The sequence below is a fragment of the Oryx dammah genome, unplaced genomic scaffold (genome assembly GCF_014754425.2).
Source record: "Oryx dammah isolate SB20612 unplaced genomic scaffold, SCBI_Odam_1.1 HiC_scaffold_17, whole genome shotgun sequence".
NCBI lineage: Eukaryota > Metazoa > Chordata > Mammalia > Artiodactyla > Bovidae > Oryx > Oryx dammah.
Genome location: NW_024070201.1, coordinates 53518873 through 53539247, shown reverse-complemented (window position 1 = coordinate 53539247; position 20375 = coordinate 53518873). Strand labels below are relative to the sequence as shown.

The 20375-nt window shown below is 37.9% G+C and overlaps 1 protein-coding gene across 1 annotated transcript in view; it reads left to right on the top strand.

Moving 5' to 3' along the window:
* THAP12 (THAP domain containing 12) overlaps window positions 1-20375 on the top strand; it is a 29301-nt gene that overhangs the window by 1132 nt on the left and 7794 nt on the right. The window contains exons 2-3 of the mRNA XM_040258890.1: window positions 14836-14956; window positions 18609-18716. Of these exons, the coding sequence (XP_040114824.1) occupies window positions 14836-14956; window positions 18609-18716 (229 nt within the window). The remainder of the gene's footprint in view (window positions 1-14835; window positions 14957-18608; window positions 18717-20375) is intronic.

Here is a 20375-nt window from a genome sequence, read left to right as displayed (position 1 = left end):
ACATTGTTCTGAGCACTGAGAGAGAATAGATAGATAAAACGAAGACTCTGTTCTCATGGAGTTTACATTCTAGTGGGGGAAAATAAGTAGATACACCGTGTATCAGATGGTGATGAATCAGTTCAGTTCAGTCGCTCAGTCGTGTCCGACTCTTTGCAACCCCATGAACCGCAGCGCGCCAAGCCTTACTGTCCATAACCAGCTCTCAGAGTCCACCCAAACCCATGTTCATTGAGTCGGTGATGCCACCCAACCATCGCATCCTCTGTCGTCCCCTTCTCCTCCTGCCCTCAATCTTTCCCAGCATCAGGGTCCTTTCAAATGAGTCAGCTCTTCGCATTAGGTGGGCAAAGTATTGGAGTATCAGCTTCAACATCAGTCCTTCCAATGAACACCTAGGACTGATCTCCTTTAGGATGGACTGGTTGGATCTCCTTGCAGTCCAAGGCCCTCTCAAGATTCTCCAACACCACAGTTCAAAAGCATCAATTCTTCGGTGCTCAGCTTTCTTTATAGTCCAACTCTCACATCCATACATGACCATTGGAAAAACCATATCCTTGACTAGACGGACCTTTGTTACAAAGTAATGTCTCTGCTTTTTAATATACTGTCTCAGTTCAGTTCAGTTGCTCAATCGTGTCTGACTCTTTGGGACCCCAGAAATCACAGCATGCCAGGCCTCCCTGTCCATCACCAATTCCCGGAGTTCACTCAGACTCACATCCATCGAGTTAGTGATGCCATCGAGCCATCTCATCCTCTGTCGTCCCCTTTCCTCCTGCCCCAATTCCTCCCAGCATCAGAGTCTTTTCCAATGAGTCAACTCTTTGCATGAGGTGGCCAAAGTACTGGCGTTTCAGCTTCAACATATTCCCTCCAAAGAAACCCCAGGGCTGATCTTCAGGATGGACAGGTTGGATCTCCTTGCAGTCCAAGGGACTCTCAAGAGTCTTCTCCAACACCACAGTTCAAAAGCATCAATTCTTCGGTGCTCAGCTTTCTTCACAGTCCAACTCTCACATCCATACATGACCACTGGAAAAAACATAGCGTTAACTAGACGGACCTTTGTTGGCAAAGTAATGTCTCTGCTTCTCAATATGCTATCTAGTTTGGTCATAACTTTTCTTCCAAGGAGTAAGCGTCTTTTAATTTCATGGCTGCAGTCACCATCTGCAGTGATTTTGGAGCTCCCCAAAATAAAGTCTGACACTGTTTCCACTGTTTCCCCATCTTTTTCCCATCAAGTGATGGGACCAGATGCCATGATCTTGGTTTTCTGAATGTTGAGCTTTAAGCCAACTTTTTCATTCTCCACTTTGACTTTCATCAAGAGGCTTTTTAGTTCCTCTTCACTTTCTGCATAAGGGTGGTGTCATCTGCATATCTGAGGTTATTGATATTTCTCCCGGCAATCTGATTCCAGCTTGTGCTTCTTCCAGCCCAGCATTTCTCATGATGTACTCTGCATAGAAGTTAAATAAGCAGGGTGACAATATACAGCCTTGACGTACTCCTTTTCCTATTTGGAACCAGTCTGTTTTTCCATGTCCAGTTCTAACTGTTGCTTCCTGACCTGCATATAGGTTTCTCAAGAGGCAGATCAGGTGGTCTGGTATTCCCATCTCTTTCAGAATTGTCCACAGTTTATTGTGATCCACACAGTCATAATATTATGGAGAAAAAGCAAACGTTTGACGGGAGGGGCCCAGGAGGGTAGGGGAATAGGAGTAGTAGCAGAGGCACCGGAGAAGGCAGTGGCCGCCACTCCAGTCCTCTCACCTGGAAACTCCCACGGACGGAGGAGCCTGGTGGGCTGCAGTCCATGGGGTCCCTAAGAGTCCGGCAGGACTGAGCCACTTCACTTTCACTTTTCACTTTCATGCATTGGAGAAGGAAATGGAAACCCACTCCAGTGTTCTTGCCTGGAGAATCCCAGGGACCGGGGAGCCTGGTGGGCTGCCGTCTATGGGGTCTCACAGAGTCGGACACCACTGAAGTGACTTAGCAGCAGCAGCAGGGGAGGCACAGTTGCTATTTTAAATAGGATTATTAGAGAAGGCTTCACTAAGAAAGTCTATTTGAGCAAAGACCCTAAGTAGGTAAGGGAGTCAGCCATGGAAGTGTCCAGGGGAAGTACATTTCAGTCTGGAGAAACAGTAAATGTAAAGGCAGGGCATGCTTGTTAGAGGTACAAGCAGGAGTCCTCAAGCTGATTTAAGGAAGGTCAGTCACTCAGTCGCATCTGACTCTTTTCTCCACCCCATGTATTGTAACCTGCCAGGCTCCTCTGTTAATGAAATTCTCCAGGCAAGAGTACTGGCATGGGTTGCCATTCCCTTCTCCAGGGGATCTTCCCTACCCAGGGATCAAACCATGGTCTCCCCCATTGCAGGCAGATTCTTTACCTTCTGAGCCACCAGGGAAGCCCAAAGGGACGTGGGAGAGGAAGAGATGAGACCAGAAAAATGTACATGTGTTTGTGGTAGGCGCAAATTGTGTAGATTATTGTAGGCTGTGGAAAGCATGATGGCATCCTGAGTGAAATAGGAAGTCTTCAAAAGGTTTAGAAGAGAGACTTAAATATTTAACAGAATCTCTGGCTAACTTGATGAGTACATTGTAGGGAAACAAAGGTGAGAGCAGAAAGACCAGTTAAAGGCAGTTGCAGTAATCCAGGTTTAATTGCAGTAATCTAAGTTTATAGAGGTGGCGGTGGTAAGTAGGTGCGTTTGAGGTTTATTTGGCAGGTGAAGCCAGCAGGATTTTTAATGGTGTAGATATAGGTTGTAAGAGAAAAACAGAAGTCAAGAATGACTCTAGGGTTTTTTGCCTTAAAAAAAAAAATTGAAGTATAGTTTATTTCCAATGTTGTATTATTTCTGCTACACAGCAAAGTGATTCAGTTTTATATATATATATACACACACACACACACTCTTTAAAAAATTTTTTCCAGTACACACATTCTTTTAAAAATTCTTTTACAGTATGTTTTATCACATATTGAATGTAGTTCCCTGTGTTACACAATAGGACCTTGCTGTTTATCCATTCTATGTATAATAGTTTGTGTCTGCTAACCCCAAACTCCCAGTCCAACCCTCCTCGCAACCACAAGTATGTCCTTTATGTCTGTGAGTCTGTTTCTCTTTAGTAGATAGGTTCATTTGTGTCGTGTTTTAGATTCCACATATAAGTGATATCATATGGTATTGTCTTTTTCTTTCTGACTTACTTAGTATGGTAATCTCTAAGTCCATCCATGTTGCTGCAAATGACATTGTTAAATTCTTTGTTATGTCTTGAGTAGTATTCCATTATAGATATGTACCTCATTTTCTTTATCCATCTTTCGATGGACATTTAGATTGTTTCCATGTCTTGGCTCTTGTGAATAGTGCTGCTATAAACATGGGGGTGCATGTGTCTTTTGAATTACAGTTTTGTGAGGGGATACTGGAGGATTCTGGACAGCATTGACTATTGTTTCTTCCTTGTATCAAGTGGAAATGTGCCTCCCCCTTATAATTTATGCTTTGGAGGTCTTACTTTTGTTCTCAGGTGACAGTGAACAAAGCTGTGTCCTGTTTTATCTATTTTTTAATTTGGTTTTTGGCCTGGCCTTGTGACATGCAGGCTCTTAGTTCCCTGACTAGGGATTGAACCCGTGTGCCCTGTAGTGGCAGTACAGAGTCTTAACCACTGGACTGTCAGGGACTGGCACTGAACTCTGCCCTGTTTTATTAGGTTGGTGAAAAAGTAACTGTGGTTTTCGACCGATCATTATAACTAGGCTCAAATACATCTTTATTAATCAAAAGAGAAACAGTTACAATCAAAACATTTTTGCCAACGAGAAATAAGTTTGTTATTCCTGTAGTATAAAAAATGGTGCTTCTGGATTCGACAAACTCTTGGAGAATATTTTCTGCCTCTTGCTGTGGAAGCATTTTGTCTGCAAAAAAGTTGTCCAGATACTTGAAGAAGTAGTAGTTGGTTCATGAGAGGTCAGGTGAGTATGGCGGATGAGGCAAAACTTCTTAGCCCAGTTCATTCAACTTTTGAAGCGTTGGTTGTGTGATGTGCCGTGGAGGAGAATTGGGCCCATTCTGTTGACCAATGCCAGTTGCAGGCGTTGCAGTTTTTGGTTCATCTCACTGATTTGCTGAGCGTACTTCTCAGATGTAATAGTTTCACCAGGATTCAGAAAGCTGTAGTGGAATCAGACGGGTAGCATTAAAATGATGTATAGCCACATTTGTATAAGAATATATTCCACTGTCAAACAGCAAAGTTCAACAGTGCGAGACCGCTATTACTTTTGCACCAACCTATATGTAAGAGCCCTTTGAGTATTTTATGACCAAATTATGAGCTTTTTAAAAACTCTTTTAGAAACATCTTTATTAAGATATTCACATACCATACAATTCACCTTTTTAAAATGTGCAGTTAAGTGGCTTTTGGTGTATCATGTTATTAATTTAAAATTTTTTTGATAAAAATATGCAGGCATGTCTTGGTGTCTGTAGAGGATTGTTTCCAGGAATCCCCTGTGGATACCAAAATCCATGTATGCTCAAGTACCTTATGTAAATGGCAGTAGTGTAAAATTTGCCATTTTAATCATTTTTTTAAAAAGCATATTTGAGTGTATAATCCAGTGGCATTAGTTACCATTCATTGTGTTCTGCATTCATCACCACTGTCTACTTCCACACCTTTTTCATTATCCTGAGCAAAAACTTAACTATTAAGCAGTAACTTTTTACCCCAGTCCATTTTCAGTCTTCATGAATTTTTCTGTTTTAGGTACTTTATACTCATATTATCTAAGTCAGTCATACAGTAATAGTCTTTTTATGTCTGTCAAATTTTGCTTAATGTATTAAAGGTCTTAACTTTGTATCAGAACCAAAAATCAATACTATAGGATTTCAAATTCTACTGTATTTGACAATTTTTCACCCTGTCCAGTTTATTATAATAAAGAAATAGTTTCCAGAGTTGCTTACTGAATTAGTAATTGTATTGTTAGGGTTAGTGGTTATAGTTTTTTTTTTTTTTTTTTTCTGTAAATGGGTTGTAGGGAGGGTTGATAAAAGGTGACATTACCAGCCCATCTATTATTCAAAAGTTAACTCACATTGTTAACTAACCATAAATATAAATATACTTAATGCTGTTAAATAGTTTATTTCCCATTCATTTTATTTATAAATTCCATGTACATGAAAAAGAATTTTGGTCCCCTGGGTCTTTGTTGCTGCACTCAGGCGTTCTCTAGTTGCAGTGAGTGAGGGGTACTCTTTGTTGCGGTGCACAGGCTTCTCATTGTGGTTTTTTTGTTGCAGAGCATGGGTGCACAGGCTTCAGTAGCTGTGACACAGGGGGTCATTAGTTGTGGCTCGCAGGCCCTAGAGTATGCGGGCTCCAGTATTTGTGGTGCACTGGCTTTAGTTGCCTGTGGCATGTGAAATTCTCCTGGATCAGGGATCAAACCCACGTCCCCTGCATTGACAGATGGGTTCCTACCCACTGTACCACTGGGGAAGTCCCTGTGCACACTTTTAAAAACAGCTGTTTAGAAGTAACTTAAAATTCAAGAGTATAGTTAATACATGGCACTCTGTGGAATTTCATACCCTAATACCTCATATTGGTTTAGAAAAAGTAGCAATAATGCACTTTAAATATCTATATAATCAACTCACCTTAGGGCAGTGGCAGGAAGATAAGTTTAGTTCAGTTCAGTTCAGTTGCTCAGTCGTGTGCGACTCTTTGTGACCCCATGAATCACAGCACACCTGGCCTCCCTGTCCATCACCAACTTCCGGAGTTCACTCAAAACTCACGTCTGTTGAGTTGGTGATGCCATCCAGCCATCTCATCCTCTGTCGTTCCCTTCTCCTCCTGCCCCTAATCCCTCCCACCATCAGGGTCTTTTCCAGTGAGTCAGCTCTTCGCATGAGGTGGCCAAAGTACTGGAGTTTCAGCTTCAGCATCAGTCCTTCCAATGAACACCCAGGACTGATCTCCTTTAGAATGGACTGGTTGGATCTCCTTGCAGTCCAAGGGACTCTCAAAAGTCTTCTCCAACACCACAGTTCAAAAGCATCCATTCTTCAGTGCTCGGCTTTCTTCACAGTCCAACTCTCACATCCATACATGACCACTGGAAAAACCACAGCCTTGACTAGACGGACCTTTGTTGGCAAAGTAATGTCTCTGCTTTTTAATATGCTGTCTAGGTTGGCCATAACTTTCCTTCCAAAGAGTAAGCGTCTTTTAATTTCATGGCTGCAGTCACCATCTGCAGTGATTTTGGAGCCCCCCAAAATAAAGTCTGACACTGTTTCCACTGTTTCCCCATCGACTTCCCATGAAGTGATGGGACCAGGTGCCATGATCTTAGTTTTCTAAATGTTGAGCTTTAAGCCAGAATTTTCACTCTCCTCTTTCACTTTCATCAAGAGGCTTGCGTGCTGCAATTCATGGGGTCACAAAGAGTCGGACATGACTGAGCGACTGAACTGAACTGAACTGGGCAGTTGAAACATTCTTCTTTCTTCTCAGACAGTACTGACTTTCCCCTGAGGTAGTGAGGTCTTGTAAGATTCTTTGGTAGTTTAATCAAAGTTAACTGAGAGTTGATATACTCTAATGCATACAACGTAAAACGGTGGTTTCCAGGAATTCAGGAGGGTCCCCACGACCCTTTCAGGGAGTCAAAAAGGTGAAAACTACTTCATAATAACACTGACATTATTTGCCTTTTTTTGTGCTCATTATCTCAGGAGTGTACCATGGAGTTTTTCAGGGACTTTATAACATTATGAAGTCACTACTCAGATAAATTATATATTGTGTTTTATAAAATTTTCTAAGTATGACTTCAGATATAGGTGTTTAGTAGACATTTTCTTGGAAATGAACAAAATAAGCCTGCCACTTAAAGAAAAACAATTGACAGCCAAGCATTCAAGCAAAAGTTAGGATTTTGGAAAATTTATATTCATTTCCTTGAGCTAGACAACTCTCTAATGAGACTTTTCTGATGAGATCACTGGTGATATAGATAAATGTGACTTAAATATATCATGTAATGAAATGTGTTACCATTTAGCCAGTCTGCCAAACTTACTGAACTAAGATTTTCCAAACTGATAAATTCATAATTTTACAAAGACATACGTGGATGAAAGTTCTATTCAAAGTGCAAGTTAGACTAGTGGATTTTAATCAAACAGTATGAAAAGGCTCATTGGTCTGGTTTCAGATTCCACATTGCAGCCTATCTTTAAGAAACCACCGCTTGTGGAGTTTCGGTGTCCTATCAAAGAACATCCACAATTATGTAGGGAACAGGAATATTGTAATAGTCTTTTAAACTGCATATCATTGAGAAGTCATTTCTTTCTTGTACTTCAGCCAAAACAACGTATGGCAACAGATTATATGCAAAAGCAGATGTGAGACTGTAGCTTTCTTTTATAAAGTTAGACATAAAAGAGATTTGCAAAGATGGTGAACTGTGCCATTCTTTTCACTAAATGGTTTTTGTTTTGGAAAATGTAGTTATTTCATTAAAATGTTATCTATGATAACATGTAATGGAATTGCTATTTTTAATGAACTAATATTTTTAAATTTCTAAGTTGCAGTTTCTGTAGTCATAAATATTGATAGATAAAATGCGTGTAAACAAAATTTCTTTAGTTACTCAATAATTTAAGGGGTAAAGGGCTCCTGAGACGATGATGTTTGAGAATCACTTCTATAAGAAACAATCTTAAAGTACTTTCATATGATCTTATTTAATCCTCCAAACAATGCTGCAAATTGTAATAATACTAATACTTATAGACTGCTTCATATTCTGTGTGTCAAGCACTATTCTGTGTGTTTTATGTAGACTATTTCAGTTAACCCTTGCAATAAATTTTGAGATAGTCTCTGCTTTCAGATGAGAAAAGCAGGCACAGAGAGGTTAGCTAAATTATTCAAGATCCCAGAGAAGTATCTAAACCCCAAATGTAGGATAAAGTATGTAATATTATCCAAATTTATTTGACCATGAAACCTCCTTTGTTTTTAGTTGGAGCAATTCTTTGACTAGTGTTCTTTGGAATATGTTTTGGTAATATTGCATTAGTAGGAGGCCATTGAAAGAAAAAATTTCAAACCTTAAAAAGGAGCGGTCAGTAATGGTTGACTGGTACTGGAAGGGTGATTAAGTTGAAGACAGGAAGTGACCTTTGGATTTGGCAGGATGAAATTCATAACCTTTAGCTGTTCTGGGTAGCCATGATGAAATCTTACACTGGCCCACTCTGTCCTGTCCTGGATGTGAATCATCCCTTTGTCCAGCTTATCCACACTGTATACACTACCTACCCATTAGTATTGGAAAAACATAGTATATATAGGGGTCAGTACTGTACGTGGTTTCAGGCACCCACTGAGGGTCTTGGAATATATCCCCCATGGATAAGAGGGAGACTACTATACATGGAGGTAGAATAGTCTTACCTACCTGGGTGTGTGTGTGTGTGTGTGATATATGTACTTTTTTCAAATCTGAAAAATTTTCCTCAGTAAGTGACATTTGAGTGAAGATCTAAAGACAGATCTTTGCATAGATTTTCCTGTGCAAAGGAAGTGAAAAAAAGCAACAAGAAGAGTATTCTAGGTTGAATAAACAGCATGGGGAACAGCCCTATGATAAAAGGAATCACAGTGCATTCATGAAACTGAAATAAGGCATGTAAGGTGGTAAAGTGGAAGGGTGGTGTGATATGAAGAGGGAAAAGAAAACAAGGGTTAGATTGTACAGAATCTTGTAAGACTCATGAGGAGTTGGTTCTTTATCCTAAGAGTAATGGGAAGTCACTAAAGGATCTTAATCAGAGAAAGATAGTATTCTCAAATTGGTTTTTTAAAGCATTTTCCACTTGGAGAGGAGATCACAGAAAGGTAAGACCAGTTTGGAAGTTGATGGACTTGGGGAATCATTCCACTGTGCCAAGGGAAAAAAAGGACACAGAACAGTGACAGGGAGAGCTAGGACAGGGAAGACATTAGTTTTAAAAAAAGGTTGAGAGGTAACTGTAGAAGTGTACATTTTAACATGTACACAAATATATTTATGTGTTAAAAAAAAAGACGTGATCATATGTAATTTTTATAACTTACTGATGTAAAGCATATATACACAGAAAATTGCAAATCGTAAGTATATAGCTTGTTAGATTTTCAGAGTAACATGTGCATGAAAATTTTGCCCAGATTTAAAAAAAAAAGAATATTACTAACATCCTAAACTTCCTCTCCCTTGTGGTCCTTTCAGTTATTATCCTACTCTCCCCCATGGTAGGCACTGTTTGACTACATACACATTAGATTAGTTGGCTATTGACAGGGAGGGGAAGAGTGCTGGGAAGCTGTTTTATTGTTATATGACATTCATAGGGAAAAGTGCAAAAATGGTAGTCTAGAATTTTATGAATTTTGGTAAGGTAGATATACACAGGTCATGTTCAAGATAGAAAACATTGCCAGCACCTCAGAAAGTGCCCACTCCTGGTTGTTTACCTCTTCCTAAATGTATCCATTGTTCTCACTATCATTACTATGTTGAGGGGGTCTTCAAGCCACCCCCATATTCAGACATTCACTTGGACTCATAGAACTCACTATATAGTTGTACTAAGTATATGGTTGTACTCACAGCTCAGTATATAGCTGTACTGTATATACTCAGTATATAGTTGTACTCACAGCTAATGTTTCTTACAGCAATGTAGTAAGAGCACACATCTGCATCCTAAGAGAGGGAAAAGACAGAGGTAGAGTTGGAAGGATCTGTGTGTAGTCTTCCTTATGTTCTCTCCCTCCCATGTCTGGTCACTCAGAGTCCACTTTTCCCCAGCAGTGAAAATGCAGCATTTGTGCCAGAGAAGCCCTTAGAGACCCAGTGCCCAAAGTTTTTATTGAGTTCTGGTCACTTAGACACTCTCTGCTTAGCATATGCTAAAATTCCAGACTCCCAGAAAAAGGACAGACTTTGATTAAAAGTCATACTGTTTGCATGAAAAGTCAAGGCGCTAAAAGTCACCTTATCAGTTAGAGGAAATTTTTATATCAGTGTAGAGAAGCCAAGTTCCAACATCAGCCAAAAGACCAGCCTTACAAAAAAGTCTTTCTAAAGATAGCAACTTGAGGCCTGCTGTGTTAAAGAACTCTCTTTCTGTACAATCACCATGTATGAGGTTTGCCTACCCTTGAACTTAATATGAAAGGAATCCTATGGTATGTACTCCTGACTTATTTTGGTCAACACGTTTGTGAGATCTAGCTAGTTCATTCATTCCATTGCCAAAACAGTAGTCTCTATGTAATAGTATACCACAGTTTATCCTTTCTATCCTTGATGGGCAAAGTTGTTTCACCTTCTCATCAACATTTGGTGTTATTTCTTTTACACTGTACTCATCCTTATGAGTATGTGGTAATAATTTAGTTACAGTTTTAATTAGTATTTTCCTAATGACTAGTGAGATTGAGCTTTTTAAAAAATTTTATTTTTCTTTTTACTGAGCATTTTTTTTCTTGTGTATTGGCCTATTCAAGTTTCTCATTTTTATATTAGATTGTCTGAATTATTTGTAAGGAGTTCTTCATACATATTTTGGATATGAGTTCATTGTTAGATTGGTATATTACAGATCTCTTCTTCCATTTTGTGGGTTGCCATTTCATTCTTAAATGATTCTTTTAATGAATAAGTTATTAACTATAAAGTAGCCTAATTTACTCATCTTTTTCCTCTAGACTTTTTCTGTTGCCTTTTTAAGAGTTCTTTGTGTCAAGGTGATTAAGATAGTCTTTTATGTTATCTTTTAGAAACTGTATTGTATTACCTTTCATATTTAGGTCTATAATTCACTTGGAATTTAGTTTCCGTAGATGAAAGTGCAGGTCAAGATTCATTTTTTCCCATATGGATGGCCAATTCAGGACTATTGAAAAACTTTTAACTTCACCGCTGTGCAGTGATTCCTTTGTCTTAAGCATCCACAGCTCTCCATTTTGTTCTATTTTTTTGTTTGTTTTTGTGCCAATATCACACTTTTTTTAAAGATATATGCATTTTTATTTTATTATTTTATTTTTTTTGACTTCACCTTGAGTCATGTGAAATTCCCTGACCTGGGATGAAACCCACATCCCCTGCAGTGGAAGCTCAGAGTCTTAACCTTGGGACTACCAGAGAAGCCCAAGACTACAGTTTTAATAAGCTTTATAATAGGTCTATCTGGTAATATAGGTCTTTCGACTTTTTCCCCCCAAGATTGTCTTGACTATGCTGATCCTTTGAATTTCTGTATAAAAAGTTTTAGAATGAGCTTTGTCATTTCTCTCTCTCACACAAAGAGACATGCATAAAAGAACTTCTTGGCATTGTGATTATATTAAATCAATAAATCATTTTGAGAAGAATTGATGTCTTTAGGATTCAGTGTACCAGTCCATGAATTTGTGTATAGCTCCGTTTATTTATTTAAATTTTTTTTCTAAAAGAAACAATAAAAATTAAAAGTATTTTCTATTAGAAGTCTTATACATCTTTCATTAGATTTATTTGTAGGTATTTGATGTGGAACAAGTAGGTGTAGTTCATTGGGCCCTATGCTCAACTTTTCACAGCTATTTGTAAAGCCTCTTCAGACAGCCCTTTTGCTCTTTTGCATTTCTTTTTCTTGGGGATGGTCTTGATCCTTGTACAGTGTCACGAACCTTTGTCCATAGTTCATCAGGCACTCTGTCTGTCAGGTCTGATCCCTTAAATCTATTTCTCACTTCCACTGTATAATCATAAGGGATTTGATTTACGTCATACCTGAATGGTCTGGTGGTTTTCCCTACTTTCTTCAATTTAAGTCTGAATTTGGCAATAAGGAGTTCATGATCTGAGCCACAGTCAGCTCCCGTTCTTGTTTTTGCTGACTGTATAGAGCGTCTCCATCTTTGGCTGCAAAGAATATAATCAATCTGATTTCGGTGTTGACCATCTGGTGATGTCCATGTGTAGAGTCTTCTCTTGTGTTGTTGGAAGAAGGTGTTTGCTATGACCAGTGCATTTTCTTGGCAAAACTCTATGAGCCTTTGCCCTGCTTCATTCCATACTCCAAGGCCAAATTTGCCTGTTACTCCAGGTGTTTCTTGACTTCCTACTTTTGCATTCCAGTCCCCTATAATGAAAAGGACGTCTTTTTTGGGTGTTACTTGTAGATGGTCTTGTAGGTCTTCATAGAACCATTCAACTTCAGCTTCCTCAGCCTTACTGGTTGGGGCATACGCTTGTATTACCATGATATTGAATGGTTTGCCTTGGAAATGAACAGAGATTATTCTGTCATTTTTGAGATTGCATCCAAGTACTGCATTTTGGACTCTTTTGTTGACTGTGATGGCCACTCTATTTCTTCTGAGGGATTCCTGCCCACAGTAGTATATATAATGGTCATCTGAGTTAAATTCACCCATTCTACTCCATTTTAGTTCGCTGACTCCTAGAATGTTGATGTTCACTCTTGTCACCTCCTGTTTGACCACTTCCAATTTGCCTTGATTCATGGACCTAACATTCCAGGTTCCTATGCAGTATTGCTCTGTACAGCATCGGACCTTGCTTCTATCACCAATAGGAAAAGGAGTATGTCAAGGTTGTATATTGTCACCCTACTTATTTAACTTATACACAGAGTACATCATGAGAAATGCTGGGCTGGAGGAAGCACAAGCTGGAATCAAAATTGCTGGGAGAAATATCAATAATCTTGGATGCAGATGCAATGCAGATGACACCACCCTTATGGCAGAAAGTGAAGAGGAACTAAAGAGCCTCTTGATGAAAGTGAAAAAGTTGGCCCGGCTCAGAAAACTAAGATCATGGCATCCTGTCCCATCACTTCATGGCAAATAAATGGGGAAACAGTGGAAACAGTGTCAGACTTTATTTTGGGGGGCTCCAAAATCACTGCAAATGGTGATCGCAGCCATGAAATTAAAAGACGCTTACTCCTTGGAAGGAAAATTATGACCAACCTAGACAGCATGTTCAAAAGCAGAGACATTACTTTGCCAACAAAGATCCGTCTAGTCAAGGCTGTGGTATTTCCAGTGGTCATGTATGGATGTGAGAGTTGGACTGTGAAGAAAGCTGAGCACTGAAGAATTGATGCTTTTGAACTGTGGTGTTGGAGAAGACTCCTGAGAGTCCCTTGGACAGCAAGGAGATCCAATCAGTCCATTCTAAAGGAATTCAGTCCTGGGTGTTCATTGGAGGGACTGATGCTGAAGCTGAAACTCCAGTACTTTGGCCACCTGATGCGAAGAGTTGACTCATTGGAAAAGACCCTGATGGTGGGAGGGATTGGGGGCAGGAGGAGAAGGGGCGACAGAGGATGAGATGGCTGGATGGCATTACCGACTTGATGGACATGAGTTTGAGTGAACTCCGGGGATTGGTGATGGACAGGGAGGCCTGGTGTGCTGTGATTCATGAGGTTGCAAAGAGTCGGACACGACTCATCGACTGAACTGAACTGCTCAACTTATTCTTGATTGAATCGGAGTCTTGTTTTTATCAGAAAGCTATTTCAATTTGGTTCAGAAATAATACAGACAGTGATGTTCTGTGTGGAAGATCTCCAGAGATTTAAGAAACAAACTTAACTCTAGCAATATGGCAATTGTTTTATAGTGAGTTTTTATACCCAATAATTTAGATGTTGAAATCAAAATATTTATAATCACATTGTACAACTGTGTAAGAATGTGATTAAAATACAGACATCTTAGGCATCCTTACTGTGTATAGTAATTAATACCTCTTGGTCAAATGAAATGCTTTACAATTTTAGGTTAGATAATCAACATTTCACCATGGTAATTTTGTTTGCCTGAAATTTCTACCAAGAGCTTCGTTTTGCTCTTTTAGGTGCATAGAACATTTCTATCCTCTTTGAAAACAATTTAGAGCAGTGTCTGGTACAGTCCATGGGGTCACAAATAGTCAGACATGATTTAGTGGCTAAATAGCAGCAGCAGCAGCTGGCTCTTAATAAGTGCTTAATAAGCATTATTATGATGAAGATGATGTTAATTTTTTCCTACAGGTATTTAAGCACCAAGAGGACATGGACTTTGTCTCAGTCGCTATCTCTTAACACCATCTGTGTACTAGATTGTGTAGACACAATCCCTGCATTCATGGAGCTTACAATCTAGTTTGCACGTATCATTGTAGATAATCATGTTTATAATAAAGCAGATGAATATAGCCATTATGCTTCCATAATAAACTCTAGTTATTTATAGAACATCTACTTTGTAATTTTCTACAGTGACAATGTGTTTTCATATGCTTGTTTAAGTTGAAATCCTAAGGGGAATGTCAAGCCATTGGCCTTGTGGTTGTGCAGTTTTTTGCTTGTACTGCTGATCATTAAGTCCTTTCTGATGCTAGGATGTCCTGGGAGTTGAAAGATTCAAGTTTAAGTTCTAGTTTTACTGCTAATTTTGTATATGACTCTGACAAGTTACTTCTTAACCTTGTCTGTAAATGAATGTACTAAATGATTTCTGAGGTTTCTACCAGCTCTCATTTTGTTGTTAATCAACTTCTCCAAATCATGTTATATTTTTTGGGTCTAGAGGAGCAGAAATATATTATCCATAATAGGTATTTACCTTAAAACTGAATGCTGAAATTTAAATGTTAAGCTCATATTCTATAGTTTTATTTTGGCTTTATTTTTGTAGATGCCAGAAGTGGGTGGAGAACTGTAGGAGAGCAGACTTAGAAGATAAAACACCTGATCAACTAAATAAACATTATCGATTGTGTGCCAAACACTTTGAAACTTCTATGATCTGCAGAACTGTAAGTAAGCAGAGGGTTTGTTTTTTTGTTTTTGTTTTCACTCACTATTTGGTTGGAAATGTAAATCTTTATATATTAATGTTGGAGAGTATCCTTATACCCTGCCACTTTTTTTTCCTTTAAGATGAAGACAGATTTGGAACTTAATAGTACCTATTTTGTTCTTGAAAACCTTTGTGTGTATGTGTGTGTGTGTTTTAACCCTTCTATTTCTGATGCCCCATTCCCACTTTATCAAAGGTCACCACTTTTTAAACTTTTTTTGTAGCCTTCAGAAAATTTTAGATGATTATAAATGTGTATGTTTAAGGTAAATTTGGCATTTTTATTTGGAACAGCTTCTCTAGAGCTTTTGTATGAGTGAAATCTTCATCAAGGGATAGAGCTCTTTGCAAATTTTTGTGTGTGCTGTTAGAACCTACCCTTAATTTTTATGTGCTGGATACAACAGGAAGCAAATCATACAGTTCATGTGACGAAAACATTTTCATCAGTAATTTGCAACTTCATATCAAGACCTGAATTTCTCCATCTTATTACAGTTAACTGTAAATTTGTCCAGGTCACTTCTCCTCTCTCAGCCTCAATTTCTAATGAAGAATTTAGACCAAATAATTCCTGAGGTCTAAGATTTTTAACCGTCTGTGATTCTGTTACTGTTTTGATTCGTAAAAGGCACACATAAGACAGATATGATTGAAATAAAGCAGACTTGAAACACTTTAAAAACTAGTTCAGTTCAGTTCAGTCGCTCAGTCGTGTCTAACTTTGCGACCCCATGAATCGCAGCACGAAACTAGTTAGGAAGACAATTTTGTTAAGTATTCTTGCTTAGGTATGAAAACAAATATTCTTGCTTAGGCGTAACTGTCATCAGTTATTGGGATAGACATAAACTTAATTTGAAGATAAACTATATATTGTTATGCAGCAATTTATTTTGATATTTTTTTCAGATACATTTTGCAGAGGCATCAGAAAACTAAAGAATGATTGGGTTATTTTATTTCTCAAAATTAATTGAAGCAGATACTTGTGAAGTCATTGGGAGGTGAGCCTATTCCGGTTCAACAGTTTAATCACAAATATTTGAGGGATATTTTTGCCTTGCTTTGTTAACCGGGTAATGATCAAAATCAAAGATTTCATATGTTTAAAAGGCAAACTTTATGTTCTTGACATTAAATAAAAATATCCCAAATTATTTTGAATACACACACCATATGCATTTTTAAATTTTTATTTTATTAATAAATACCATTTCTTAATCAGTTAATTCCAACAAGATTAATGTGAGAAATATAAAATATATAGTTCACTTCTATTCTTGTTTAGTCAGAGCATAGAACAGAACTATTTTCACTTTTTAATTTTCCAGATAATTTTTAATCTTGAATCAGTTATCACAAATGTGAGAGATTTTCATTTTCCACATATAGAAGATATTGCTGTTAATAGCTGGATTATCTAATATTTATACCCAAATGTTGTTAAGAGTTTTGAATTCATTAGTTTGGTGTTTAAGATCTCATCAGTAAACGTTTGTGGTTAGTTCAACCAAAGCTAAATATTATCTCTGATGCTAAAGTAAGATCATTACTTTATACTCAAGCCTTCATTCAGCAGTTAAAGATTAAATTTTGATACTGAATAAAAATTGTCATGCACAGGAATAGAATGTAGCCTTTTTTGGCATGGCTACTTATGAGTAGGTGTACAAATATTGTATGTTTTTTATTCATGTATTGTTTTTTGGTCTATAATACCTTTGCTTTATAGAATATTAATTTTATATGAATTTTTTAAGTTCTTCATGGTGTTTTATCCCTCCTCTGTTTATTTAATTGGAAGATATCAAGACTTCACTCTGTATATGGATATGGTTTTGCTTTTTGAGATGTTTGACAAGCAGAAAAGCTAAAGCACTTAGGGTATAGTATTGTGTTTGTGCCCTTCAGTGATTGTGTACCATATCAATCCCTGATTCAAACTCCATAGTAGACTGAGGATAATTGGCCCAGCACTAGAAGTTGAATGTCATTAAGAAATAGATTTTCTTCTTTGTGTTTTCCCTGAAGCTTGTGATTGAACTAGAAAATATTGACTAGAAATAGAAATTCTTCCCATATGTGTTTAACAGTTCCTTAGATAAAACTTAAGTGTGTTCTTTTTAATTGTATATTTTTCTATCATATTTTTCTAACCTCCTTTCCTTGAGTTAAAAAAAATGGGGATTTTTACTTTTGTTTGACATATACTTTGAATCTGCTTTATTAGCTTTGAAACAATCATTGCTCCCACAAAAGCTTTTTAAACTGAAGTGTGTTTTGTTTTTATCAGTGCAAATTTGGGAAGACATTAAAGGCACAGTTTCTTTGGACTAGCTAAGTGAATGTAGTAGCAGTTATTCATCTGTTACTCTACCTCTTAATAAACTTCTTGTCCCTACCTGACCTCTGGTCTGTCTGGCTGTAGGAGACTGTCACCATCTAAATTTGCATCCAGCTTCTAGTCAGATTGAATTAGTTTATAAGGATAGAGAGTGGTCACCCTTCAGTGATAAGAATATTATAATTAGAAGGAAATTTAGAAATACCTGGTTCAGTGTTTGCAAAAATGTGATTATGTGTATAACTTATGACATATGAGTGATATCAAGTGGCACATGAATCAGTTTTTATCTTAAATTTTGTAATATGTGTTAAAAATATAACTAGCTTATCAAATCATTATTTTATAGTTTTTATTCCTTAAAATTTTGTTAGTTAAAAAAGTGAGTCAATTATGAAAAAGTATAGGTGGTTGGGTAACTGAGATGATGAGCATTATGATCATTAGTGTGTGAATAACTTCATCTAATTCAATACCTGAGTTTTATTCAAGAGAAGAAACTGACTGTAGAAAGGAAAAGTATTTGTCTAGGGTCTCAGAGTGAGTCACTGGTAGAATAAGGACTAGCCCCTAAGCCTCCTGTGAAAGTATTAGTGGCTCAGTAGTGTCCAGCTCATTTTGACCCCACGAACTGTAGCCCACCAGCTTCTCTGTCTATGGAATTCTCCAGATAAGAATATTGGAGTCGGTAGCCATTCTCTTCTCCAGGGTATCTTCCCAACCCAGGGATCAAACCTGGTTCTCCTGCATTGCAGACAGATTCTTTACTGTCTGAGCCACCAGGGAAGCTCTTGGTCTCTTGGGTCCTCGTCAGTATTATTTCACAGTGCCTTAATGCTTCTCAGTAATAGTAGCGAAAGAGGAGTGAATGGCAGGTAAAGGAGGGAAGAGTTATTATGAAACCTATAAGAGGATAGCCTATTTGAGAAACTTCTGTGCCTGCTTTGCTTTGTAGGCTCATGGAAGAACAGAAAAGTAGCTGGAAGACTGAATTAGAAAAATGTATATATAATACAAATACATTTTACTTTTTATGCCTATCATCAGTTCAGTTCCTTCATTTATAAGATTGCCAGAAGGACAAATGTAAAAGGAGTTAGAAATAATTAGCTGATCTGGACTGACATCATCAATTCTGCAGGTCTCTACACTTTAGAACTGGAGTTGAAGTAGTACTGGGGAAATCCTTAGCAATCAGTTTCGTTTGTGTGCAGTGTATGTTTAAGGACTGTTTCTGCCTTAACATGCTTTTCTTTTCCAGAGTCCTTACAGGACGGTCCTCCGAGATAACGCCATACCAACAATATTCGACCTTACCAGCCATCTGAATAATCCGCATAGTAGACACAGGAAACGGATAAAAGAGCTGGTATGTCAGTGTGCTTCCAGCTTTTCTATCCTCTGTAATATTATGGAATCTAGTTTAGATGCATTCATGTTCACACTGAACCAAGTTACTCTCTATATCAGGTGTAGCATTATGGGGGATTAATGTCATGGTTATTGAAGTAGCATGGACCTAAAGTGTTTAGTTTGTTTTAGTATTTGCTTTGGAAAATCTTCCTCAAGTTTAGCCGGTTGATACTTGTTGACTTGAGCCAAAGTATGCTGTTAATTCCGTTTAGTTCTGTTCAGTTGCTTAGTCATGTCCGACTCTTTGCCACCCCATGGACTGCAGCATGCCAGGCCTCCCTGTCCATCAGCAACTACCAGAGTTTACTCAAACTCATGTCCATTGAGTCAGTAATGCCATCCAACCATCTCATCCTCTGTTGGCTCCTTCTCCTCCTGCCTTCTATCTTTCCCAGCATTAGGGTCTTTTCAGATGAGTCAGCTCTTTGCATCAGGTGGCCAAAGTATTGGCCACCTGAAAAAGTATCAGCTTCAGCATCAGTCCTTCCAAGAAATATTCAGGACTGATTTCCTTCCGGATAGATGGATCTCCTTGCTGTCCAAAGGACCTTCAGGAGCCTTCTCCAACACCACAGTTCAAAAGCATCAATTCTTCAGCGCTCAGCTTTCTTTATAGTCCAACTCTCACATCCATATATGACTACTAGAAAAACCATAGCCTTGACTAGATGGACCTTTGTCAGCAAAGTAATGTCTCTGCTTTTTAATATGCTGTCTAGGTTGGTCATAACCGAGGAGTAAGCGTCTTTTAATTTCATACTAATTTCATGCTGTTAATTATGGGCTCCTAAATCATTTTCCTCCAGGAAAGCAGGAAAGAAAACTCACCTCTTCCTTTGTGGTAAAGAAAGTGGGACTGAGGTATATTTCTAGAATATTTTGGCACAAAGGGATTAAGAAAGGGAAAGAGTGAAAGTTAAGACATGGGTAGTTTTACTAGAGATAAGGATTCCATCACTATTAAGTACTCACAGGGTTTATAAAAGCTTTTAAGTCTCTCTATATGGCATCTTTGTGCATGTTTTTTATAAACCTTTGAACCTTAAAACCTACCTGTTTTTTGTTGATCTCAAATGAACAAAATGAAATTACTCAGACTCCTCAGACCATGGCTTTCTGTCATCATTGCCACCAGGAAGCCCCTTATTTTTTTTCCTTATAACCATTCCCATTCCTCACCTTCCTCCATTTTGTATCCGTGCTCTTGTACTTAGTGAGTCATTTCAATCCATTGGCTATGTGCTTCTTAAAGATAACATTTGTCTAGTTTTCCTCATTTTCTTCTATATTTACCTTTCGTAATCAGATCTTTGATCCATTTGAATTTGTATAGTGTCCAGTAGAGATCTAATTTACCTTTCTATTTATAGGGATCAAGTTTTCCCAACATAGTCTGTTAATCAGTCTGGATAAGATGCTGCCCCTTACATTGCTTTAGATTATATCATTTTCAAAGAGAGTGATTTCTTAAATCTTCTTTTTCAAAATTGTCTTAGCTATTTGTAGACTTTTATTCTGCCATGTGAATTTGAGAATCCTTTTGTCATATTCTAGAAATTCTGTTGAGATTTTCATTATAAATACTTTGAATTAATATTTTTACAATGTTAGTCAT